This window comes from Heloderma suspectum, chromosome 2 (assembly GCF_057233095.1).
Source record: "Heloderma suspectum isolate Gila_16-S chromosome 2, 16-S_ref, whole genome shotgun sequence".
Lineage (NCBI taxonomy): Eukaryota > Metazoa > Chordata > Lepidosauria > Squamata > Helodermatidae > Heloderma > Heloderma suspectum.
The window spans coordinates 393903959-393930470 of record NC_139459.1 but is presented as its reverse complement, the minus strand read 5'-3'; the positions used below and the strand labels follow the sequence as shown (position 1 = coordinate 393930470).

The 26512-nt window shown below is 47.2% G+C and overlaps 1 protein-coding gene across 1 annotated transcript; it reads left to right on the top strand.

Annotated features, from left to right (window-relative positions):
* Positions 1-25119, top strand: LOC146356473 (vomeronasal type-2 receptor 26-like). Its single transcript, XM_084830136.1, has 10 exons — positions 1-104; positions 344-450; positions 3373-3544; positions 3872-4172; positions 4873-4926; positions 7098-7910; positions 8997-9140; positions 20996-21223; positions 22978-23104; positions 24085-25119. The coding sequence occupies exons 1-10, from the start codon at positions 1-3 to the stop codon at positions 24993-24995; spliced, it is 2961 nt and encodes a 986-aa protein (XP_084686262.1). The 3' UTR covers positions 24996-25119.
* The last annotated feature ends 1393 nt before the right edge of the window (positions 25120-26512 follow it).

Genomic DNA, 26512 nt, shown 5'->3' with positions numbered 1-26512 from the left:
ATGGCACAAACTGTTCCTTTGATGCCTGAATCTCCCAGAGACCTGAAGGACCAGGCCCCCTTAAGGGTCCTCAAGCCTCTTGGCTTGACTCTTTGTTTTTCAAGGTGAGTTATCTGCTCGGGATGATACAGCCTTGAAATACAGGAGGATCTCTAAATGTATTACGTTGGCTACTGTCCGCTCGCTTTTAGCTTATCTTTCGGGTGCTACAGGAATGTGGAAACATCATGAGACCTGAAAATCTGACCATCGCAAAAGCTGTGATTAATTCGGCTGCTGTTCCAAACTGCATGTAGCCAAAGGAGATTTTAGGTATAAAGGTCCCCAAGGGGTTGTCCCCCAGGGAGAACTTTGATGCAGACCGGGACCGTGGAGGTGCTGCATGCCAGCCATTTGACTGGGGTCTCCCTGTTGCTGTTCACCTGGGGCTCCTGAAAACGGAAAGGAGAAGTAAGCTTTCTTGCTCAGTATCAGTATTTTATGTTTCTCTGTGTCATTTTGCCTGCTCTTTAATAAAGTCCTTGACTTTGATCAACTTGTGTATCTATTGCTTCTGAATCCTAAAAGAACCTTTGCCCATTGGCAAAACAGGTGCATTGAGAATAACAGGATAACAATAGGATAAGAAAATAAATCTTCACCAAGGTTGGCCGTAGAATCCCTGTCCAAATGTCTGGAGACGGTGAGTGGCTGGATGGGGAGGAATAAGCTGAAGCTGAACCCTGACAAGACCGAGGTACTTTTGGTGGGAGACAAGAGGAGGCTGGGGGATGTTGACCTGGTGTTGAATGGGGTACGGCTACCTTTGAAAGACCAGGTCCGCAGCCTGGGGGTCATTTTGGACTCCCAGCTGTCCATGGAGGCTCAGGTGGCAGCTGTGAGTCGGACAGCGCTGTATCAACTCCATCTGATACAGCGGCTGTGCCCCTTCCTTCCTGACCATCTGCTCCCATCAGTAGTACATAGGGATGTGAAAGAATTCCGCCACGGAGCTCGGTGAGGCCGAATGCCAGTGCATTCGGCCCCCCGAAATCTGTGGCGGAACGGCCTGCCACCCCCCGCCCCCCTGCGGATCCCCCCCGGGATGAGACTTATCTGGGGCAGATGTTCCGAGTGGCAGCGGATCCGGCGGTGGCTTCGGTGGCGGCGGCTGCAGAGGCTGGTCTTCCGACCGGCTGCCGCCGCCGCCATTTGCAGTCTGGTCAGGGTTTTTTGTATTTTTTTTACAGAGACATGATAGGCTTCGTAAAGACTTACGTAGCCTGTCACATCCTGGTTTTTTTTTTAAAAAAAGCGTACACAAATGCGTTCCTTATTTTTTGCCATCTTAGTCTACATAAATATTTACGTAGAGTATTACGGCGAAAATAAAGAGGAACGCAAATAGCGTAGTGGGCGCTATTTGCGTCCCTTTTTGATTCGCTGTTTTACACCCCCCCATGAACATAATCTGCAGAAAGGTAAGTGACTTTCGTACATCCCTAGTAGTACATGCCCTGGTCTCCTCTCGTTTAGACTACTGTAATGCGCTCTACGTGGGGTTACCCTTGAAGACGGTTCGGAAGCTGCAGCTGGTACAGAACGCGGCGGCTCGCCTGATTAAAGGCAGCCGCCAGCGAGATCACGTCACTCCAGTGCTGAAGGAGTTGCACTGGTTACCAGTTGTTTTCCGGGCTAAATTCAAGGTGTTGGTTTTGACTTTTAAAACCCTATATGGTTCCGGCCCAGCCTATCTTAAGGAGTGCCTCCAGCAACACCAGACAGGCCACTTAACAAGATCAGCCTCAGATGGCCTTCTGTCTGTCCCATCAGCCAGGACAGCTAGACTGGTGGGGATGAGGGAGAGGGCCTTTTCTGTGGTGGCCTCCACTCAGTGGAACTCCCTCCCTAGGGAACTCCGCCATGCCCCCTCTTTAATGAGCTTCCACCGTGCATTAAAAATGTGGTTGTTCAGGCAGGCATTTGGGGTGGGTTAGGGTATTTTAGAAAATGTTTTTATTGTAGAATTTTATTGTTTTAAACTGTTTCATTATATGCTGTACATCGCCCAGAGTGGCTGGGTGACCAGCCAGATGGGCGATTAACAAATTTAATAATAAATAAATAAATAAATAAATAAGAGTCCTGCTGGATCAGACCTAAAGTCCAGTACAGCATCCATTTTCTCACCATAGCCAACCAGGTGCCTGCAAGCAGGGCATGAGGGAAATACCCCTCTCTCGCAGTGAGAATTTCAAGAAAACATGAATATTCAAGAAACTCTGGGCACATTTGATTTGGTGAGCAGAAGGTTTCAGGACTCAGGAAAAGATCTGAGACATGGGGCAGTGAGATTGTGTACTAGTATGAGGGAGAGAATACAAAGCTCATTGCTGCTATAATATAGTACAGCCAAGCAACCAAGATTGGTATTAGAAGATGGACACAGAGGTGCAATTGCAAAAGTAGGCAACCCATTCGGGCTGCTGGCAAGTTTGGCAATTTGAGAAACTGTATTGGGCCCCATCACAAAATGACTGCCATTGGAGGCATAGGACAAGTGACCTACAAAAAAACTGAGTGCAGGGGAGAGGAAGGATCTCAGCACCAGCACACTAATCATCTTCTTTCAGCACCAACAAGTTCCAGCACCAACAGAAACCACGTTTGCAACAATCCCAGTTGCTGCTAAGAAACTCATGACCACTCAGTGTTGTTCAAAAATTAATATACATCCTAAAATATTATCTTAATCCTGTCTCTTCTGAAGGTGTTTTGTCAGTCAATGTCAGGCCAAGCTCACCTTTGCCCTTCACTGAACCCACAGTAGACATGATGCTAACTTTGATGAGTTGTTGCAAAGATGTTTTTCTCCTGTGCTCCACCTGTGCCTCAAGCCACGCAGAGAGTCCACGAAGGGGCAGAGGTGATGCTCCTTCCCCTTATAATTATCTATATCATAGTGATTTATTTTTCATTCTTGCCAAATCTCAAAAGATTATTACTACTGTTACTAGTATTTTCCTGGAGATTGCCTTTGAGACCAATACACTAAACAGCAGAATGAAGGGCAACATGTGGTAACATCCTGCATGGTGCCTGAAAGGTCTGGTGCATGAAATAGCTCCTGGGCTAAGATGGAAGGCAGGGAGGGAGGGAGGCGGCCAGGCAGGCAGGGAGGGAGTGGGACTATCCCTGTGTGACTTTTAGCAGGACCCGTCTTGGGCTCTGAGCTCATTGCATTTGCAAAGGCACAGCAGCCTGTCTTGCAAGAGTTGTCCAGCTTCTTCTGATTGGATGGGAGAGCAGGAGTCACAAGGGGGGTGTAGCAAGCAGGAAGGCCCAGAATGATATTGCTGCTACTACTTTTGCTTCTGTTGCTGCCCTGTGCAGCCTGTGAGATGCAGAAGGCAAAATGCCCCTTGAATCTGATCCAGGATCAATCGAAAGCAAACAATTATTACAGACCAGGAGACCTCCTCATTAGCGGAGTCATTTCTACAAAACATGTTTCCCATCAAGACCCATACGTCTTTTCTGAGCCCCCATTAACCAGCATTGTTAGGTAAGCAATTCTTTCTTGGCAATTTTAATGCTCTCCCCACTGCCCTCCAACTGCCCCCCTTTGCTAGAGAGAGCTCCGATTTTCTGATGTCTCTGGTCACCCTTGGTAAAGCACTATCCCCACTTGGCTATTCTATAGGGTGCTTCCAGATGAGGATTTTAGAGGAAAATGACTTGGGACCTGGCTACTTGCAGGACCATCTCCTCCCATGTGAACAAGCCATTGGAAGTCTGGAAAGGGTTTTCAATTAATAAAAGAAAGAATGTGACTTTGTTCATTGACTAGAGGATTCCAGTGTGTCACCATCTGTTCTTTCTCTTTCTGCAGTGTTCCAAAACAGATATATGTCAGATACTGGCACATCTTGTCTTTCTTTCTTGCCATTTCTGAGATCAATCAGAATTCAAAGTTGTTACCCAACATCACTCTGGGCTGCAACATCTATGAGACCCATTTCCATGGGAGAATAACTTCTGATGCCCTGATAGACCTGCTTGCTGGTGGAGCTAACAATGTTCCCAACTACAGTTGCGGAGGACGGAATAACCTGGTGGCCATTGTGGAAGGGGCTGAATCTGACATCGCCATCCATGTTTCAGCCATGTCCAGCATCTACAAAATCCCACAGGTAGGAATTGGGAAGGGGGAGGTTTCTCCAGGGGAGCCAAGAAGGGGGCACAGGACATCAAAATGTGAGGCTAAAGCAAGATCACAGTCCTTAAGAATGGTTTGAAAGAGATTTTGCTTCCCTAGTTATACATTTAGATTTCTTTGGACCCTCTGTCCCCTCTAGTCCAGCAAGTCTGTGAAGCAAAGCAAACTCCTCTGTTGAACAGAGAGTGAAGGTAGAATTAAGAAACACAGCTTTGTACATCCACCCCTAAATTTCCTTCCCTCCCATCCAATTTCAGAAGAAAACCATTGGTGACTACTGCTGGAATGAGAGGGGTGAAAGAATGAGACACATACTTGTTCGTGTGTTTGTGCGTGGTGTAATTCCCATCCAGAGCAAGGAGACATCCATCATGGCTTAACTCCACCCACTACCCAGGACAGGCAAGGAAAATGTGACCAGGCTTTTTGCCTCGATCCTGGCTTCTGGGGCTCCTCGCAGGAAGTTTAATCCTGGCCTTCACCTCAGAGACAGAGCTTGTTCTTCTGTCTCGTCATGAATACCTCTATTCTATTCAGCCCTGTTGGGGTCTTTTTGTTTTTCCTATTACTTCCCTCTGCAAACCTGAGAGTTAGTCTCTTTCCCTTGAGCAGTTTTTTCTTCTCCATTTTGTTTTTGATGGAGCTTTTTTCTCTCCTTCCTCTTTTGCTCCAAGATGGTTCCAAGAAGCAAGAAAAGCTCCCAATTTGTAAAGGACAAAGGGCCATCGGTAACCTTCATTATCATCATCTTTTATAAATCGCTAAATATAACAAAATCTTATATACAAAACAAAATCACCTAACTGTTGGAGGGGGTGTAATACCTTAGGAAAGAACCATTGTATGTGCTGGGAATTTGGACAAATACATAGCTTTTGGAGGGAGGTTTTTCAAGAATGCGGAAATATAACAGGAGGGAAGGTTCACACGGTTCCTAAATTGGCACTACTATCTCTCTTTAGTGGCCCTAATGAGCCTTTAGCAGACAAAGCCATGCTGACTTTACAGCAATGAACTGGAAAGGATCTCCAGATCTATCCATAATTGTGTGGTATAAATACCTTTGGAATATTGTGTTGGCTAAAAAATGAACTCAACAGATAAGGGCACAAAGGCAGCAAAAAGAATCTGACACCTGCCATACAAACTGGTATAAATGTCGTGACTTTATTAACAAACAGGTTTCCCAGAGAAAACCACCACCATGTCATGGACAGATATGGGAAGATATTTTTAGAAAATTACAACTAAATCTCAACCCCCTGTTGAACTTCTGTGGGTCAATATCAGCTCATTAATGTACTGAAAGGCCTGTGAATCCCCGTGACCTGTATTTGGATTTCCTGTGTAATGTTTGTGCTTGGTTAACTGAAAAAATTGTAATGTACTCATTAATGACATTGAAAACGTGATTAAAACTCAATAACAATAATTATTAAAAATACAATAAAATCTCTCCGAGATGCACATAGAAATATTAACAACACACATTTAAACACACTGTTTCAAACGAGCAGCATATGAATAACTGACATTCATTGCAAGCCAGAGAGATCCTTCAGCACAGGGCTCACCCAGGGCAGAGGGCAGCAGTCATGCAGCTAAGGCTGTACCTTTGGGACAAAGTCAACGGCCCCAGAGCTCAGGGGCTCCCAAACGCCCCGCTCCCCCGGGGAGCAGAAGGCAATGGCACCACCAGGGAAGGAGAAGCGGATTCCATTCCATTCCCGTAGTCACGGTGCTCTGATTTCAGTGAGTTTAAAAAGCGAAACTCCAAGGATGGATGGATGGATTTACAATATTTATATACCACTCCAATATCTCGAAGAGATTTTGGAGTGGTGAACACAAGAGATGAAACAGTAAAAGGATAAAAAGATTAAAACTACAGATTAAAACTACGCAATTAAACAGAATACCAATAAAAACTGTGACTGGTCAATTAAGGAATGCATCCTGGGACAGTGCTGTTTTCAGGACCCCCCCGAAACAGCACAGTGTTGGTGGCTGCCTGAGGTCCAAGGGCAGGGAATTCCACAGGAAGGGAGCCACCACGCTGAAGGCTCTTTTCCTAGTGGACTCCAGCCAGGCCATAGGTCCTTGCGGAACCACCAGGAGCATGCCCTCTCACGCCCTAAGGGATGGGGCAGGTTGAGAAGGGAGAAGGCGCTCTCTCAGGCATCCTGGTCCCAAGTTGTCTAGGGCTTTGTACACTAGTACTAAAGCCTGAAACCTGGCCCGGTAGCGAATGGGCAGCCAATGCAGCTCCCTCAGCAGAGGAGGTACATGCTGAAAAGGGGCAGCCCCTGACAGCAGCCAAGCTGCTGCATTCTGCACAGGGGTTGGCAAACAGATATTTTGTTGCTAGTGTTCTACCATGTTACGAATGTAGAAGCCATGTAGAAGCAATGGTACAGCGTAGAACGGGGACACGAAGAGAAATCTCACTCCTGCACCTCATCCAATAGTGTCCTCAAATGTATCACTTTACACTCCTTAGACAAAGTGGATGGGTGCAATTCGCTACTGGTGGGGTACAGATTTATTCATGTTTGTAAGCCGACTTAGTGCCATTTGTCTTGGTAGAAAGGTGGGGGTACCAATCAAAGTTTAAAAATAAATCACTGTCCTTGGGATGCTGCTGTTTGGGCACTGGGTTGTCTCGGAAGGCCTTGCCCCACCGACAAGGATGCCCCAGGTTGCCAAGTCCTTCTTCCAGCAGCACACAGGGAGGTATTGCACCACAAGGTGTCCTTGAGGGTTTTAGCATTACCCCACTTCCCGTACACCCCTCAGCCCTCATGCGACAGGCACTGTGCTGGATATCACTAATTCGAGATTACAATCATCTGATTTTCAACCTAAGAACAATGCACCTTTCTCTTCCTCACCTTGCTAGGTGAGTTACGGCTCTGTGGCTCATGTTCTTCATGATAAACATCAGTTCCCTTTCATCTACCGCACGGTCCCAAAGGAAGAAACCCAGGTTGCAGGAATGGTCAAACTGCTCCTGCATTTTGGGTGGACATGGATCGGTCTCCTTGCTCCAAGCAATGACAACGGAGAAAGGTTCTTGAGAACCTTGACCCCTCTGATGATCAGCAGTGGAATTTGTGTTGCCTTCTCAAAGAGACTGTTAGTACGGATGAATTATCTTCGCTTGATCCAAAGTGAGCCACTTGTCATGTGGAGACGAGTCAATGTATATGTTTATGCCTGGGACTCTAGCTATGGATTTAATCCGTTCATCTTAATACAAAACAGGCTTGAAGAGGAACAGATTGGGCTGAAAGTCTGGATCACAACATCTTTTCAGGACATCTTCTTGAATGTGCTGTCTCAGCCCCAAACCTTCTACTACTTCCATGGTTCTTTTTCCTTTGTGGTGAAGACCAAGAGAGGGACAAAAGATGACAACTATGGCCCAATGTCACCAGAAACGACACAGTTTTGGCTGACAGCATTTCATTGTTTCTATTCGAAGCATGTCTTGTCTATGAAAGGCTGGACAAGATGCACGGAGAACGAGAAACTGGAGATGCTGCCCCAGGAGGAGACTGAGAGAACCCTGTCTCAAGACAGCTACAGTATTTACAACAGTGTTCAAGCCGTGGCCCATGCCTTGGAGGCTGCATATCCGTCCCAGTCAAAGAGAACGCTGCTGGTGGGTGGAGGAGCCAGGCTGGAACCTCAAAGGCTGCAGCCATGGCAGGTATTTCCTTACCCTATTCCAACTAGGGATGGACGAAAGTCACTTACCTGATCCCGAAGCTTGCTTTGTGGTGGGGGGAGGCGCTTTGTTTCTCCCCCTGAAATTCTGGCTGGGGGGGAGGTGCCCCGTCCCTCCCCGCCAAAATTCTGGCCGGGGGGGAGGCTCCCCATCTCTCCCCTCCGAAATTCTGGCTGGGGAGGAGCGCCCCGTCTCTCTGGCTGCGAATCCTGTTGTCCTGCTGGGACGCAAATGGCGGCGTTTGCGTCCCTGGCCTGCAGTCAGCTGTGATAGGCTACGTAAATGTTTACGTAGCCTATCATGGCTGACTTTGGGGGGGGGAAAGCGCTTTTTTTTTCCCAAAGTCAGCCATGATAGGCTACGTAAATCTTTATGTAGCCTATCACGTTTGTTGTTTGTTTTTTTGTTTTTTACTTGGAAATGGTGGTGGCAGCAGCCGGTCGGAAGACTGGCCGCCGCCGCTGCACCGCCGCCGGGAGCCGCCGCCGCGAGGGACATTCACCAAAGGTAGGTCCCATTTCCGGGGGGGGGGGTGGCGGACCATTTCTCCACCAATTTCGGGGGGCTGAATGCATTGGCATTCGGCCTCCCGGAGATTCTTGGAGAAATTCTCTGACATCCCTAATTCCAAGATCACTGCAAATTGCAATCCATTGTCCAGCTCTGGAAATGCGATCCTATATCTCAAATATAGGAGCCAGGTGAAATAAGAAGAAAGAAGACAAAGGAAGTAACCATTCTGAGACAGGCAACTCCAGTTTGTGAAGCTTCCTGGGTGGCCAACTATCCTCTTTTACAGAGTATCATCCTTTAGTTGAAGGGCTGCAAGAGGCCTGTCCTCTGCTGTGGAGAAGTCCTGTATTTGAAGGGCTGACCTGCAATATGGTGTCTCCTTTTATCCTGGTTTTTGGTTATGTATTTCCTCTTCTTTGGTGATTCAGAACTGGCCACCCTAGAGGCTTCTGGTAGAGATAAATCATTTCCCTGCTATTTTGACATTAAAATCCTCTCCTTCATCTAGTGGTTGCTCTCTGGTGCCCTGAGTGTGTCATCCCACGTCCCCTTGAGGAGTCTTCCTCTGAGGAGGAACTGCACCTCCCAGAGCCTGAGGATTCATCTTTCCGTGAGAATGACCCAGAGGCAGTGTCTGCAGAGGGAGTTGGATGTGCAGCTGACGTTGAGGTTGACATAGAGCTTGGCGTGGTCTCCCTTGTAAAGCCAGCTTCACCAGAAAGCTTCTGTAATGAGTGGTAACTGGAAATTGGGCAGGTCCAGGTTGTGGTTGCATAAAAAGCTGCCAGACAGGCAGAGCAGGCATTGGAAACAATGTCCCTATTTGTTCCTGGTATCCGTGCATGTGCCTTGATCCTGAATTCCTGGCCTGAATTGGACTTCGCATGCAACTTGATTGATCCTGACTTTGCCTTTGCATCACTGTACTTGGAACTGCCCGGAGGTGAATTTTGGACCATCTGACAAACTGCTTTTGGTCTCGTGCCTTATCAGCATCTGTAATTATGAGTGGCCTTCAAGTGGCTATTTGTGCTTGTTGGAAAACGTGTAGCTGAGATAGGGCAGATGGTGATCCAGCCTTCTGAGCAGGAGTTGGACTCTCCTCATCACCCCCTCAGTTTCTGCTGGCATTATTTGATGGGTTTCCATCTTAGTTAACAATTCACTGGGCCCGTATGGTATCCATCGTAGAGTTCTTAAAGAATTCAAATGTGAAATGATTGATCCTCTAACCGAAAATGTAAATGTCGCTAAGATCAGCCTCTGTACCAGAGGACTGGAGAATGGCCAATGTAACACCCTTTTTAAAACAGGGACCTAGGGAGATCTGGGAAATTACAGGCCAGTTTGCTTAACGGCTGTTCCATGTAAATTGTTAGAAAGCATTATTCAAGATAAAATTAGTAGGGGTGGACGAAAGTCCCTTACCTGTTCTCGAAGAACGTTCGCGGTGGGGGGGAGGCGCTTCGCTGCTCCCCCCGTGAAGTTCCGGCCGGGGGGGAGGCTTCCCGCCTCGCCCCAGCTGAACTTCAGGCTGGGGGGAGGCTTCCCGCCTCGCCCCAGCCGAAATTCAGGCTGGGGAGGAGGTTTCCCGCCTCGCCTGGCCGCGAACGCGGAAGTTTTTTTTTTTTTTTAAAAAACGCCCCCTGATAGGCTACGTGACGATTCACGTAGCCTATCACGGCTAGATCTGCAAAGTCAGCCGTGATAGGCTACGTCAATCGTCACGTAGCCTATCACGGGTGACTTAAAAAAAAAAAAAAAGTGCGTACGCTAATGGCGGCCCCCATAGGGAGCTGCCATTCGCGTTCCTTATTTAGTCACTGTAGTCTATGTAAATGTTTACGTAGACTACGGCGAAAATAAGGGCAAGGCAAATAGCTACGTAAATCTTTACGTAGACTACAGCGACCAAATAAGGAATGGGAATGGCGGCTCCCTATGGGGGCCGCCATTATCCGTACACACTTTCTTTTTTTTTTTTTTAAAGTCACCCGTGATAGGCTACGTGACGATTGACGTAGCCTATCATGGCTGACTTTGCAAATCTAGCCGTGCTAGGCTACGTGAATCGTCATGTAGCCTATCAGGGTTTTTTTTTTTTTCTTTGATTGCAATGGCGGCGGCGGCAGCCAGTCGAAAGACCGGCTGCCGCTCCCGCCCCGCTCGAACACCCGCCGAACCGCCGGCCGGACCCGCCGCCGGGAGGGACATTCGGCGAAGGTAAGTCCCGTCCCGGGGGGGGTGTGTGGGGGGCGGGGGGGGGGTTCGGAGGATTTCTCCCCGAAACTTGTTCGGGAGGCCGAACACGTTGGCACTCGGCCCCCCGAAGTTTCAGGGAGAAATTATCCGCCAACCCTAAAAATTAGTAAGTGTACAGAACAGCAAGCCCTGCTGAAAAACAATCAACATGGCTTTTGCAAAGGTATGTCCTGTTTACTAACCTTTTGGAGTTCTTTGAGTGTGTCAGTAAACATGTGGACAAGTGTGAGCTGGCAGGCGTTTACTTTGACTTACAGAAGGTTTTGATAAAGTTCCACATCAACAATTTCTGAGAAAACATTTGAACTTGTGCAACCACTCTGCATGCCAAATCAATGGTGCATGAGACTTTGGGGTTTCTGCATATTATTCTCTTAACACAACCTGCAGTGTGACAATAAAATGGATAAAGTTGCCAAGGGAAGGAGTTGACTAGTCTCAGTTTCAAGCCAAACTGAACTAGGTGTCCTATCTTAGTAGAGGTCCTTGTAAACTACTCACGGCATAACCTGTAGTATTCAGCATGAACTGCATTGCAGGGCTTGTATAAGACACATTCTCCAAGGTACGGCCCCTTCCAACCCATAATATGAACAACAAACTGCATTTGCTTTGGACTTTGCATTAGTAGGAGTGAAGGGAGAAAAGGGGTTGCCCAGACGTCGTTCCGTGTAGGCAGGGACAAAGCAGACTGCCGCCACCCCTTGACATCCACGGCAGCCTGCGCCAGAAGACTCTCATGCCTTCCACATCACACTTGGCATGCTTAGATAACGGGTCAAGCTCACACCCTCTATGTTAACCCCAAAACATTACAGTAGCAAAGAACCCAACAGAAGGTGGTGAATTTAGTCCTGACGTTTACCTGGAAGGAGGCACACACAACTCTAGTGCTAGATATGAAGTTGATTTGTGTAGGGAATAGGGAAAGGGATGGAAGGTTATACGAAAGATCAACTGTAACTGTTGAAACAATCCCTTGGGCAAAATAACAAAGCAATATCTCGGCCTATCCCATAAGTTACCGAAGTCAGGGTGTCCCCACATGACAGGGCCCAGTCTGGGATCCAAGAACTCGCCAGTTTGCAGGCAAGTGACACAACTGGATGAAGATGGCTGGGCACCTCTCAAACTCCCCTTTTGATCTTTGAGCACCTCAAAGACAACTCAGGGATGATCTCCTGCAAGCGATCACAGGCTAACATTCCCAAATGCTAGAAGAGAGGGGGCACTTTCTCAAGGAACATGGCTGAGATCATTCTGCCCAATTAACAAAGGCTTTCTGTGGCCTTGAGGACTGCAACTGCCTGGACTGTCTCGAGATAGGAGATTAATGGTTGTTGCATCACTACGTTCTATTGTAGCTCGGCCAAATGCAGAGAGCTGCCAAGCAGTACAGCGATAAAGGGGAACTTTTACCATGACCTAAGAGGGTCAGGTGTTAATGATGCTGTTATCATCAATAAGTTATCATCATCAATTGTTATCATCAAGAAGATGATACTGTTAAAGTGCTGCACTCAATATGCCAACAAATTTTGAACACTCACCAGTGGCCACAAGACTGGAAAAAGTCAGTTTACATTCCAATTCCAAAGAAGGGCAATGCCAAAGAGTGTTCAAACTACTGTACAATTGCGCTCATTTCACTTCCCAGCAAGGTGATGCTCAAAATCCTACAAGCTAGGCTTCAGCAGCATGTGAACCGAGAGCTACCGGAAGTACAAGCGGGGTTTCAAAGAGGCAGGGGAACTAGAGATCGAATCGCCAACTTTCGCTGGATCATGGAGAAAGCAAGAGAGTTCCAGAAAAACGTCTTTTTCTGATTCATTGACTACGCTAAAGCCTTTGATTGTGTGGATCACAACAAACTGTGGCAAATTCTTAAAGAGATGGGAGTACTAGACCACATTACCTGTCTCCTGAGAGAGCCATACGAGGGTCAAGAAGCAACAGTAAGAACCAAACGTGGAACAACCGATTGGTTCAAAATTGGGAAAGCAGTACGATAAGCCTGCATAATGTCGCCCTGCCTATTTAACTTATATGCAGAGTACATCATGAGAAACGCCGGGTTGGATGAATCACAGGTCGGAATTAAGATTGCTGGGAGAATTATCAACAACCTCACATAGGCAGATGATACCACCCTAATGGCAGAAAGCGAAGAGGATCTAAAGAGCCTCTTGTTGAGGGTGAAAGAGGGGAGTGCAAAAGCTGGTTTGAAACTCAACATTAAAAAAACTAAGATCATGGCATCTGGCCCCATCACTTCCTGGCATATAGAAGGGGAAGAAATGGAAGCAGTGACAGATTTTACTTTCTTGGGCTCCAAGATCACCACAGATGGTGACTGTAGCCATGAAATTAAAAGACGCTTGCTCCTTGGGAGGAAAGCTATGGCCAACCTAGACAGCATAGTAAGGAGCAGAGACATCACCTTGCCGACAAAGGTCCATCTTATCAAAGCTATGGTTTTCCCAGTAGTAATGTATGGCTGTGAGAGCTGGACTATAAGGAAGGCTGAGCGCCGAAGAATTGATGCTTTTGAGCTGCGGTGCTGGAGAAGACTCTTACGAGTCCCCTGGACTACAAGGAGGTCAAATCTGTTCATCCTAAAAGAAATCAACCCTGACTGCTCATTGGAAGGACAGATACTGAAGCTGAAGCTCCAATATTTTGGCCACCTAATGCAAAGAGAAAACTCTCTGGAAAAGACCCTGATGCTGGGAAAGACTGAAGGCAAAAGGAGAAGGGGACAGCAGAGGATGAGATGGCTAGGTAGCATCACTGATGCAATGAATATGGACTTGAGAACACTCCGGGAGAGAGCGCAGGACAGGAAGGCCTGGCGTGCTATGGTCCATGGGGTCACAACGAGTCGGACACGACTGAACGACTGAACAACAACAACAACATGTCAGAGAATCATGCTCCTTTGATGCTCTGAAAACCCAGCTGATGGACTATCCTATTCTGTGGGCGCCATGTATGACGGGGAAGAAACGTGCTGGTGCTCGAGAAAACAGAATATATGGTGCTCAACGCATTTTAGAATGCTTCCTCAGGAGCTATAAATCAAACCAAGCATTTACATTAAAAATACCGACTTCCAGACTTGGTGTGCAGGAAGTCAGAAGAAGCGGAGAGGGAAAGAGCAGTGTCAGTGCTCCTTTGTTGCTCTGAAAACCCAGCTGATGGACTACCCTATTCTTTGGTCGACATATATGATGGTGAGGAAGGGGGAGACATGCGCTGGTCCTCAAGAAAACAGAATATATGGCGCTCAACGCGTTTCAGAATGCTTCCTTCCTCAGGAGCTATAAATCAAACCAAGCATTTACATTAAATATATGGACTTCCAGATAACACTGTGTTCCCATATTACAAAATTTCATAAATAAGCACAATACATTTTGTGTTCTTGAGCTTGTCTCCCCCTTCTTCACCTGCAGCAAGTCAGGCCTGTTTGTGGTTTTCCCAACTGTTTGCACTCCCCCCCCCCACAGGTTCTGCAATTTGCACAAAGTTCTGAGCAATCTCCACAAATGACAGCAACATCTGCACAAATTTGGCCTTAATATACTCCAGTTGGTCAGGAATTTGCATGAATTATGAAACATGGCCGCCCCTAGCACAAAAAACACTCCCAGAGTTTAAGGGAAAGCCCACAGCTTGGCTTGCAAATGCAAATCGAGTCGGAACTACACTGAGTGAAAAAAGAACCAGATTTCGCAGCAATAGATACCCCTAATCTCAATTTTCATCTCTGCCTGTCAGTAAAGCCATGATAAGTCTGTCAGATACTTATAGCCATGAAAATATATATATACAAAGGCTCTTCCTCCAGCTACTACATTCTGATGTATAAAAGAATTGAAAGTACAAATAGTTACACATCCTTACTCCCAGCATCTTACTTCTTTTGAACTATCTATAAAAGTAATTACTAAGCTCATGTAGATTATAAGAATTACAAGCGGCATTTCAGTACCATAGTGCAGTTAGTTGATTGCAACATGAAAAACACATTTGTATAGCTGGATTGGCACAATTTTGGACAGATCTTCAATAAGGACATTCACAAGTGATGCTGCTGTTTACCCCATACCCTCATCTGGGGCTGACACTCTAGATAAGATAGGTCATCCACTAATATGTTCTCTTTGCCCATAATATGCACTACTAAAAAGTCATAGTCCTGTCAGGCCAAACTCCACCGTAGCAATGTGTGGTTAGAACTGTTAACTCTGGAAAGTTAGCAAGGTGGAGCATGATCTTTAATGAGCTTCCATCGTGAATTAAAAACATGGTTGTTCAGGCAGACATTTGGGGTGGGTTAGGGTATTTTCCCCTTCATGGATCACTGCCTTGTTGTGGCGAAGGGGCTTGCGTAACTCAGTGAAGCCATAAGCTATGCCGTGCAGGGCCACCCAAGACGGACAGGTCATGGCAGAGAGTTCTGACAAAATGTGGTCCACTGGAGAAGGAAATGGCAACCCACTCCAGTATTCTTGCCAAGAAAACCCCATGGAACGTATCACAAGGCTAAAAGAGATGACGCCGGAAGATGAGCCCCTCAGGTCGGAAGGTGTCCAATATGCTACTGGGGAAGAGCAGAGGGTATTTCCAAGTAGCGCCAGAAAGAGTGAAGCGGCTGGGCCAAAGCCGAAAGGAAACTCAGCTGTGGATGTGTCTGGTGGTGAAAAGAAAATCCGATGCTGTAAAGAACAATATTGTTTAGGAACCTGGAATGTCAGATCAATGAATCAAGGTAAGCTGGAGGTGGTCAAACATGAGATGGCAAGATTGAACATCGACATCTTGGGAATCAGCGAACTAAAATGGACAGGCATGGGCGAATTTAATTCAGGTGACCATCATATCTACTACTGTGGGCAAGAATCCCTTAGAAGAAATGGAGTAGCACTCATAGTCAACAAAAGGGTGGGTAAAGCAGTACTGGGGTACAATCTTAAAAATGATAGAATGATCTCAGTACGAATCCAAAGCAAACCATTCAACATCACAGTAATTCAAGTCTATGCCCCAACCACTGAGGCCGAAGAAGCTGAGGTTGATCGGTTCTATGAAGACCTACAACACCTTCTAGAACTAACACCAAAAAAAGATGTCCTCTTCATCATAGGGGATTGGAATGCTAAAGTAGGAAGTCAAGAAATCACCGGGATAACAGGCAGGCATGGCCTTGGTGTACAAAATGAAGCAGGACAAAAGCTAATAGAGTTTTGCCAAGAGAACATGCTGATCATAGCAAACACTCTTTACCAACAGCACAAGAGGCGACTCTACACATGGACGTCACCAGATGGTCAATATCGAAATCAGATTGATTATGTCCTTTGCAGCCAAAGATGGAGAAGCTCCATACAGTCAGTAAAAACAAGACCTGGAGCTGACTGTGGCTCAGATCATGAGCTGCTTCTTGCAAAATTTCGGCTTAAATTGAAGAACGTCGGGAAAACCACTAAACCGTTCAGGTATGACCTAAATCATATCCCTTCTGAATATACAGTGGAGGTGAGGAATAGATTTCAGGGATTAGACCTGATAGACAGAGTGCCTGAGGAACTATGGACGGAGGTCCATAACATTGTTCAGGAGGCAGCAACGAAATCCATCCCAAAGAAAAAGAAATGCAAGAAAGCCAAGTGGCTGTCTGATGAGGCTTTACAAGTAGCTCATGAAAGAAGGGAAGCGAAAAGCAAGGGAGAAAGGGGAAGATATACCCAACTGAATGCAGAGTTCCAGAGAATAGCAAGGAGAGACAAGAAGGCCTTCTTAAATGAACAATGCAAAGAAATCGAGGAAAACAACAGAATGGGAAAGACTAGAGATCTCTTCAAGAAAATTGGAGATCTCAAGGGAACGTTTTGTGCAAAGACGGGCATGATCAAGGACAAAGAAGGCAGGGACCTAACAGAAGCAGATGAGATTCAGAAGAGGTGGCAAGAATACACAGAAGAACTATACAGGAAAGATCTGAATGTCCCTGATAACCATGATAGTGCGGTCACTGAACTTGAGCCGGACATCCTAGAGAGTGAAGTCAAGTGGGCCTTAGGAAGCATTAGTAACAACAAAGCTAGCGGAGATGACAGTATTCCAGCCGAGCTAATTAAAATCCTAAAAGATGATGCTGTTAAAGTGCTGCATTCAATATGTCAACAAATCTGGAACACTCAACAGTGGCCACAGGACTGGAAAAGGTCAGTTTACATTCCAATTCCAAAGAAGGGCAACGCCAAAGAGTGTTCAAACTACCGCACAATTGCGCTCATTTCACATGCCAGCAAGGTGATGCTCAAAATACTACAAGCTAGGCTTCAGCAGTATGTGAACCGAGAACTACCGGAAGTACAAGCGGGGTTTTGAAGAGGCAGAGGAACTAGAGATCAAATCGCCAACATTCGCTGGATCATGGAGAAAGCAAGAGAATTCCAGAAAAACGTCTATTTCTGCTTCATTGACTACGCTAAAGCCTTGGATTGTGTAGATCACAACAAACTGTGGCAAATTCTTAAAGTGATGGGAGTACCAGACCACCTTACCTGTCTCCTGAGAAACCTGTACGAGGGTCAAGAAGCAACAGTCAGAACCAGACATGGAACAACCGATTGGTTCAAAATTGGGAAAGGAGTACGACAAGGCTGCATATTGTCACCCTGCTTATTTAACTTATATGCAGAGTACATCATGAGAAATGCCGGGTTGGATGAATCAGAGGTTGGAATTAAGATTGCTGGGAGAATTATCAACAACCTCCGATATGCAGACGATACCACCCTAATGGCAGAAAGTGAAGAGGATCTGAAGAGTCTCTTGTTGAGGGTGAAAGAGGAGAGTGCAAAAGCTGGTTTGAAACTCAACATTAAAAAAACGAAGATCATGGCATCTGGCCCCATCACTTCCTGGCATATAGAAGGGCAAGAAATGGAAGCAGTGAGAGATTTTACTTTCTTGGGCTCCAAGATCACCGCAGACGGTGACTATAGCCATGAAATTAAAAGACGCTTGCTCCTTGGGAGGAAAGCTATGGCCAACCTAGACAGCATAGTAAGAAGCAGAGACATCACCTTGCCGACAAAGGTCCGTCTAATCAAAGCTATGGTTTTCCCAGTAGTAATGTATGGCTGTGAGAGCTGGACTATAAGGAAGGCTGAGCGCCGAAGAATTGATGCTTTCGAACTGTGGTGCTGGACAAGACTCTTACGAGTCCCCTGGACTGCAAGGAGGTCAAATCAGTCCATCCTAAAGGAAATCAACCCTGAGTGCTCATTGGAAGGACAGATAATGAAGCTGAAGCTCCAATATTTTGGCCACCTAATGCGAAGAGAAAACTCCCTGGAAAAGACCCTGATGCTGGGAAAGACTGAAGGCAAAAGGAGAAGGGGACGGCAGAGGATGAGATGGCTAGATAGCATCACGGATGCAATCAATATGAACATGAGCATGCTCCGGGAGAGAGCGCAGGACAGGAAGGCCTGGCGTGCTATGGTCCATGGGGTCACGAAGAGTCGGACACGACTGAACGACTGAACAACAACAACAAAGGGTATTTTAGAAAATGTTTTTACTGTAGAATTTTATTGTTTTAAACTGTTTTATTGTATGTTGTACATCGCCCAGACTGGCTGGGTGACCAGCCAGATGGGCGATTAATAAATTTAATCATCATCATCATCATCATCTGTCTGAAGCTGGATTTTCTGCCCCACCAGTAGGGCCTGAGTTTACCCAAGTCCCACGCAATGGCCAAGCACTCTTTTTCAATAGTATCCAGGCTTTTTTTCCACAGGTAAACTAAAAAACTAAATGGATCAGTACAACCAGAGATATGTCGGTATACCATCAGAAGATGGGACTCCCGGGTCGGAAGATGGTCAAAATGCTACTGGGGAGGAACAGAGGATAAGTTCAACTAGCCCCAGATGTGATGACACAGCTAGCTCAAAGCCGAAAGGACGGCTAGCAGCCGATGGTGCTGGTGGTGAACAACGAATCCGATGTTCTAAAGATCAACACACCATAGGAACCTGGAATGTGAGATCTATGAGCCAGGGCCAATTGGATGTGGTTATTGGGGAGATGCCAAGATTAAATATAGACATTTTGGGTGTCAGTGAACTGAAATGGACTGGAATGGGCCACTTCACATCAAATGACCACCAGATCTACTACTGTGGACAAGAGGACCACAGAAGAAATGGAGTAGTCTTCATAATGAATAATAAAGTGGCTAAATCAGTGCTTGGATACAATCCAAAAAATGAGAGAATGATCTCAATTTGAATTCAGGGTAAGTAGGGATGTACGAAAGTCCCTTACCTGAACCCGAAGCTAGATTCGCGGTGGGCTGGAGGCACTCCGTCCCTCCCCCTGAAATTCTGGCCGGGGGGGAGGCACCCTGTCCCTCCCCCCTGAAATTCTGGCCGGGGGGGAGGCACCCCGTCCCTCTGGCCGCAAATCCTCCTGTCCTGCCGGGACGCAAATGGCGGCGGCTGTAGCCGTGCCGTTTGCGTCCCTGCAGTCAGCTGTGATAGGCTACGTAAATGTTTACATAGCCTATCACGGCTGAGTGAAAAACAAACAAACAAACCGCGCATACGCAAACCACTATTTGCGTTGCCCTTATTTTCGCCGTAGGCTACGTAAATGTTTACGTAGACTACACGTGCCAAAATAAGGAACTTTTGTGTACGCACGTTTTGTTTTTTTTTTTTTCACTCAGCCGTGATAGTCTACATAAACATTTACGTAGCCTATCATGGTGTTTTTTAAAAATCTAGCCGTGATAGGCTACGTAAATCTTTACGTAGCCTATCACTTTTTTTAAAAAAAACCTTAGAAATGGTGGCGGCGGCAGCCGGTCGGAAGACCGGCCGCCACTAGGGATGGCGGAGAATTTCTCCCTGAAACTTCAGGGGGCCGAGCGGCAACGTGTTCGGCCCCCTGAACAAGTTTTGGGGAGAAATCCTCCGCACCCCCCCGCACCCCGCACCCCCCACGGGACGGGACTTACCTTTGCCGAATGTCCCTCCCGGCGGTGGGTCCGGCCGGCAGTTCGGCGGGTGTTCGTCCAGGGCGGGAGCGGCAGCCGGTCTTTCAACCGGCTGCCGCCACCGCCATTCCAATAATTAAAAAAAAAAAAACGCCCCCGTGATAGGCTACGTGATGATTAACGTAGCCTATCATGGCTAGATTTGCAAAGTCAGCCGTGATAGGCTACGTAAATCGTCACGTAGCCTATCACGGGTGACTTAAAAAAAAAAAAAAGCGCATACGGATAATGGCGGCCCCCGTAGGGAGCCGCCATTCCCGTTCCTTATTTGGTCGCTGTAGTCTACGTAAAGATTTACGTAGAGTACGGCTAAAATAAGGGCAACGCTATTAGATTCCCTGGGTTTTTTTCCGGCTCCCCGAACGTACGTAAATAATTCCGCAAGTACGGCTGAAAAATACCCAGTGACACCAATCTGATTGATCTTTATCAATGCACAGAACTGCAATTGGATCTACTGGATCTTCCCCGCCTGCGACAGTCTCACAGCAGCAGAAGGAACTACACCCACCTGATGGGTTAAAAAAAGAAATCTCACAAAATCAGAATAGCAGCAACCCATCTCTTTGCTCCTAAATTTTTGGATTTGGGGGGGGGAGTGGACACACTGGTGCCCACTCCAGGCTGCATATAAATCTTACCTTTCGCCCTTGATTTCTGTGGACCGCTCTCACTACTGCCTCTGGGGACATTTAAAAACAACTTTTCAGTGTGAACCAGGAAATGACCTATCCACATAATGAGAGGTTTTCTCTGCCCCTTTTTAATCTCAATGTGTCTCCTCCTCCCTTTCCAGCCACCCTGTTCTACTCACCCCTCCAACACAGTTGTCAGATTGCTCCAAAGTAACTCACTGAATACCCCTTAAACTGTGGCATTATGGGGCCTTCTAAGCACTTCCCATCCTTTAGGGTATTTTTCTGCAGGTATTCTGAGAATACCTTGGGAGAGCAGGAATGTACTGATACCTCCCCCTTGTGTGTATGTGCCAAAATGCTGAAGCAGAAACAGGGACTCCAGAATGTATCTTAGTTGTGACAGCAAACACACACATACACAAACACACACACACACACAATATTCATCCACTGAGTCCAGGTGTGCAACAGACTCAATTCATGGGAGATTCAAGTGTGAAGTCAGCTGGGCTGAGATATCCATCATGCTTTCATGTATTCCCAATGCTGGATGTTTTCTCTTGTCATTCTAGCTTCACTCTTTCTTAAGAGAAGTCCAGTTTTCTAACACTTCGGTGGGCAGATTGTTTGTGTCTGAGGATGGGGAGCAGGCAGTCAACTATGATATCAGGAATTGGATATTTTTCCCCAATATGTCTTATCGCAGAGTGACAATTGGGAGTGTAGAGGGACAGGCAACGCAGGACATAAAGCTCACCATTAGCCCAGAAGCCATTGTGTGGCCCACGCAGTTTAATGAGGTAGGGGGAATGATTTCTTTCATGATATTGCCTGTGACATCTGTTAAGTGTTCCCTCTATTAATTTGTTGAATAATTTATGGATCCATAGAATCATCATAGACTAGTAGGGTTTGAAGGGGAATATTAGTCCATCGAGTCCAAACCCCACAGTCATCTGGACTTTGACTGCAATCGTATGCATGCTTGCTGGGAGGAGGTCCTACTGAGTATTGTGGGACTTACCATAGAATAAAGACCTACATGGATAGGGAGTTGTTTTCTTCCCTCTCCCATAATGCTAGTTTAGAAGTCAAAAGTATAGTTTGAACGTCGAGGTTAGGGATGTAAGAAAGTCACTTACCTTTTCAACGGGGTGATTCATAGTGAGGGGGAGGCGCTCCGTACCTCCCCCCGAAATCCTAATTCTGCTGGATCCGCTCCGCTGAGATTCCTTGGAGTCTCCAGCGGGGCTGCCCGAGGCCAGACATTCGGCCGCTGGGCAGCCTTCCGGAAAAAAGAAAAACCATGTACACAAATGGCGGCGGCTACGGCGGCCGCCATTTGCATTCCCTTTTTTTCGCCGTAATCGCTTACGTAACTATTTACGTAGGCTAAAACAGTGAACAAAGGGGAACGCAAATGGCGGCCGCTATAGCCACCACCATTTGCGTATGCTGTTTTTTTGTTGTTGTTGTAGCCATGATAGGCCACGTAAGTATTTAGCTATGTAATCAGCTACGCAAATGATGTGGTGGCCGCCATTTGCGTGGCTGCCTTTGCCGTGATAGGCTACATAAATACTTACGTAGCCTATCACGGCAGTCTGGCCAGACACAAATGGCGGCTGCTTCGGCGGCCGCCATTTGAGTCTGCAGCAGGCGGCCAACAGGCCAGTTGCCTCCGGAGCCACTGCCGCCGGAACATCAGCCCCAGGTAAGATTCATTCCAGGGGGGATTCCGAGGGGGGGGCGGGGGAGGTCGTTCTGCCAAGGGTTTCGGGGGGCTGAATGCCATTCGAATGCATTCGGCCTCACTGAAATCCGTGGCAGAATTCTCCACCATCCCTAGTCGAGGCCAAGATGTTTGCTCAAAAGGCAAGGGAACTATTCAGTTCAACAGAATGTTTGGCAGCAATCAGAGTGGCAAAGGGATATTGCAGGGCCCACAGAAATGGCCATGTGAGCTGCAGCTTGATAACCCCTATTATATCGACCTTTTTCTTGAGTAAAACTAAAACTTGGTAATGGGAAATGCTCTGCCCTCTTTTTCGGGGTGCAGGGTTACCAACCCAACATCACATAGCCAAACTCCACACTATCTAAAGCAGATACCTGAGACCCAGAGAGGTTCAAGGCTGGTTTGGGGGAGACAGCCAGAGCTATAACAATTCCCACTTGGTAGCAGAATCAAAGGCTACAGGAAGGGAAAAGCAGAACAGGAGTGCAAGCAGACTGTTTTGCCTGTTTGCCCTTCCATTAATAGGACAGGGTGTTGCTCGTTCATGAGGAAAAGGCAGAGTGTTTCCTGTTGTGGCTCATAGATTCCAGAGTGGCCTGCCAAGAAAAGCTCATTCTCCCTTCCCTTCTGTGCTGGCTTTTCAGCCTGGACACATCAGCTTTTAATGTTATTTCAGGGGGCATCAGAAGTGCTTCCCTGAAACAAGGGCCTGGAGTCACTGGGATTGGTTCCCATTGGTTCCTTCCCAAACACCGTGTCCATAGAAACACATATATCTAACAGGTTTGCCTTCATGCTCCTTCTCTTTGTTGCCAGACCGTACCTCGTTCCAGGTGCGTCAAGAGCTGTCCCCCTGGATACGCCAAGGATATTCAGGAAGGAAAGCCACCTTGCTGCTATGCTTGCGCTCCATGTGCAGAAGGGACAATCTCCACGCAGGAAGGTGGGTGACTTAAGAGGAAAGGACCAGTATTGGAAGTCAAATATTTGCACCTGCCTGAACCCTATGTTTTTAATTGGAGGCTCTCTTCTGGTTGCCCCCACCATCAGAAATTAGGTTTGTGGTTAGTGGAAAGAGGGCCTTTTTGGTTGTGGCACCCCACTAAAGGAATGCCCCCCCCCCCGCTGTGGCTGTGATGTTATTCTGGCCCCAGGTGAAGATGTCTTTTCCTTGCCCAGTCATTCCAGCACATCCGAGCGAATCGGGTTTCAATCCTGGTGTTATCCATTCTGCTGAATCTTGATGCTGTTGTGTTTTAATTCTGGTTTTCATATGGATATCTTATTATTCCAGTTTTCATGTCACCCCAGTGTCTTTAATGAAGGGCAGGCTAAACAACCTTTCAACAAATTAATGAAATATTCAGTCAAACATTTTCTGTGAAGATTTGGAAGAGATTTTTGAACTCAGATCTTTCCTTGGCATCTGTACTCTGAATCTAGGGCATTAATTCCATAAAGTAGGTTGAAATAAATGACCTTGGAAGGCAATTTCTGGGAATCAGTGCAGGGTGGGGGGGACTCAATGCATCCTTCTCTGGCTATTGGGATGGCTCTCTGAGCTCCCCTCACAAGGACCCCCCCTCTTAAGCCCAGCACACAGCTTTCGGTGTATTAAAACAGTAAGGATGTTTCAGGTTACTTCTCTATATAAGGTGCGGGGGTAACGGTGCATGTCAGCCCTCCTTTTGCTGTGGCTTGAAAATTCAGAATGGGCGGCTGACATCCACTTCAGCCCACCATGGCTTCAATACAGACGTAAACTGAAACATCCTTGCTGTGACAATACATACGGAGCTGTGAGCGGGGCTTAAGAGGAAGGTCCTTGTGAATGCTCATGTAAACCCGGTCAGGAAGTCAGGTGACCCTGCTTAATGAGGTGAGCTGAGAGGAGGAAGCTAAAGTCACTCTTCTTCTTTTCAGATGCGGATCATTGCAAGAAGTGTCCAGGACATCAGCAGCCAAACAGAGACCGGGATCAATGTGTCCCCAAGAATATATCCTTCCTGTCCTTTAAAGAACCTTTGGGGATCACCTTGGTTTCCTTTGCCCTATTCTTGTCATTAACCACAGCCTTTGTGTTCAGAATCTTCATTACATTTCTAGACACTCCAATAGTCAAAGCCAACAACCGGGACCTCTCCTACATTCTCCTGGTCTCACTCCTGCTTTCCTTTTTGTCCTCCTTCCTCTTCATTGGCCGGCCAAGGAAAGCGGATTGTCTTCTGTGCCAAACAGCCTTCAGTATAATCTTCTCAGTCGCTGTCTCATCTGTGCTGGCCAAAACGATCACTGTGGTGCTGGCCTTCCTGGCCACAAAGCCAGGGAACAGAGTGAGAAAATGGCTAGGGAAGAGGTTGACCAACTCCATTGTCATTTCTTGTTCCAGTGTCCAACTTGTCATCTGCTCCATCTGGCTGAGCATCTCTCCACCCTTCCCTGACTCTGACATGCACTCCCAGCCTGGAGAGATCACCCTGCAATGCAATGAAGGATCTGTTGTCATGTTTTATGTTTCCCTTGGCTACATGGGCTTCCTGGCTGCCATCTGCTTCACAGTGGCGTTCCTAGCCAGGAAGCTGCCTGGGGCCTTCAATGAAGCCAAACTGATCACCTTCAGCATGCTGGTCTTTTGCAGTGTGTGGGTGTCCTTTGTGCCCACCTACCTGAGCACCAAGGGGAAATACGCGGTTGCTGTGCAGGTCTTCTCTATCTTGGCCTCCAGTGCTGGCTTGCTGGGCTGCATCTTTATTCCCAGGTGCTACATTATTCTATTGAGGCCTGATCTGAATACAAAGAAGCATCTAATAATGAAAATAGAAGATGGCATCTGATCCTAAGTGCTAGCGATTCATTGTATTACATTATAGGCCATTAAGATCTTGCAGATCCCTGGAGAGACTCTATCACCTGAAATGTGCTAGGTCTACAAAATAAAAATCTTGATGGCACACTTGGATTTGGTTTCTCCTCCTCTGTGATCATCCACACAAGCATCTGCTTGCATTGCACACCTGACTTTTCTTATGAAAGGCAGACTAATCCGGTAATCAAGCTGGCGATGATAATCTTAACTAGTTAACTCAAGGGTGTTTCTGTGTACTGAAGAGACACGTTTCCCACATCCATAAGATACAAATTTTCCTTCCCTCGCTGTCCATCCTTCCATTCAGTTTGCTATCTAGCCCATGGGTGCCGCCATGTGCATACGCGCTTTTTTCCCCCAAAGTCACCCGTGATAGGCTACGTAATGATTAACATAGCCTATCACGGCTGACTTTGGAAATCTAGCCGTGATAGGCTACGTTAATCGTTTCGTAGCCTATCACGGGTGTTTTTTTTTTCCTTACTTTATTTTGTAATGGCGGCGGCGCCGAAATGCCGCTGAAACGCTGCCGGGACCCACCGCCGAGGGGGACATTCGAGAGAGGTAAGTCCAATCCCGGGGGGTGCGGGGTGGGTGGCGGAGAATTTCACCAACAATTTCGGGGGGCTGAATGCGTTGGCATTCGGCCTTCCTGAGATTCGTGGAGAAATTCATGGCCATCCCTACACGTGAGTGTAGTGCAGCCTTGAGGAAATTCCGGCCTGAAGTTCAGTCTGGGCTGACAGGTCCTTCAGTTCAGCCAAACAGCTCTCCTGTCATACCATGACCTCTTCCACCCCTATGCATGTCGGTGATGTTCAGAATGGCCTACTAAGGCATGGGCCCCAGATCTTCTGACCTGTGCCCTGGATCTTGAGAGCTGTGCCAATTGCCATCGTCTGCCTGAATTAGAGATGTCTGGCAGGGGGAAATCCAGCCCTTTGGGGGCTTGCCAGATTTTCCTTGAGCCCCTGGCTCAGCTTGTGTTTGCAGGGAGAAAGAGAAACTTGCATACAGCTGCCAGCGATAGGCAATTGTTCCACCAGTCATGGTGTGCAAGTCGCTACTTCTCCCCCCAGGGGCCTGGCAGGGAAAAGGAGAGAGTTGTGCACAGTGCCCAGTGGTGGCAGAAAGGACAATGCCATGCCTCCTTCCCTCTCTGCCACTGCCACTATCCTCATTGCCAGCTGCTCTGCACACCTCTCTCCAGTGAGAGAGTCATGCAGATCAGCCGGCAATGGCACCGGTGGCACCGGAAGTGTGCCAGCTGGCTCGAGTTGACACAGGTCGAGTCGGGCCAGCTTGTAGACAAGTGAGACAGAATCTGGGGGGACAAGCTGCCAAAAGCTCAGCAAACTTGACCCTCCAGGTGGACTACTCTGACATCCCTAGATGGAATGCAAGCTTGCATCTTCCCTCTGAAGTGGCCATGAATAGAGCTACTCCAATGACTAGAAATGTCTAAAGATGGAACTTAAAAAGTTG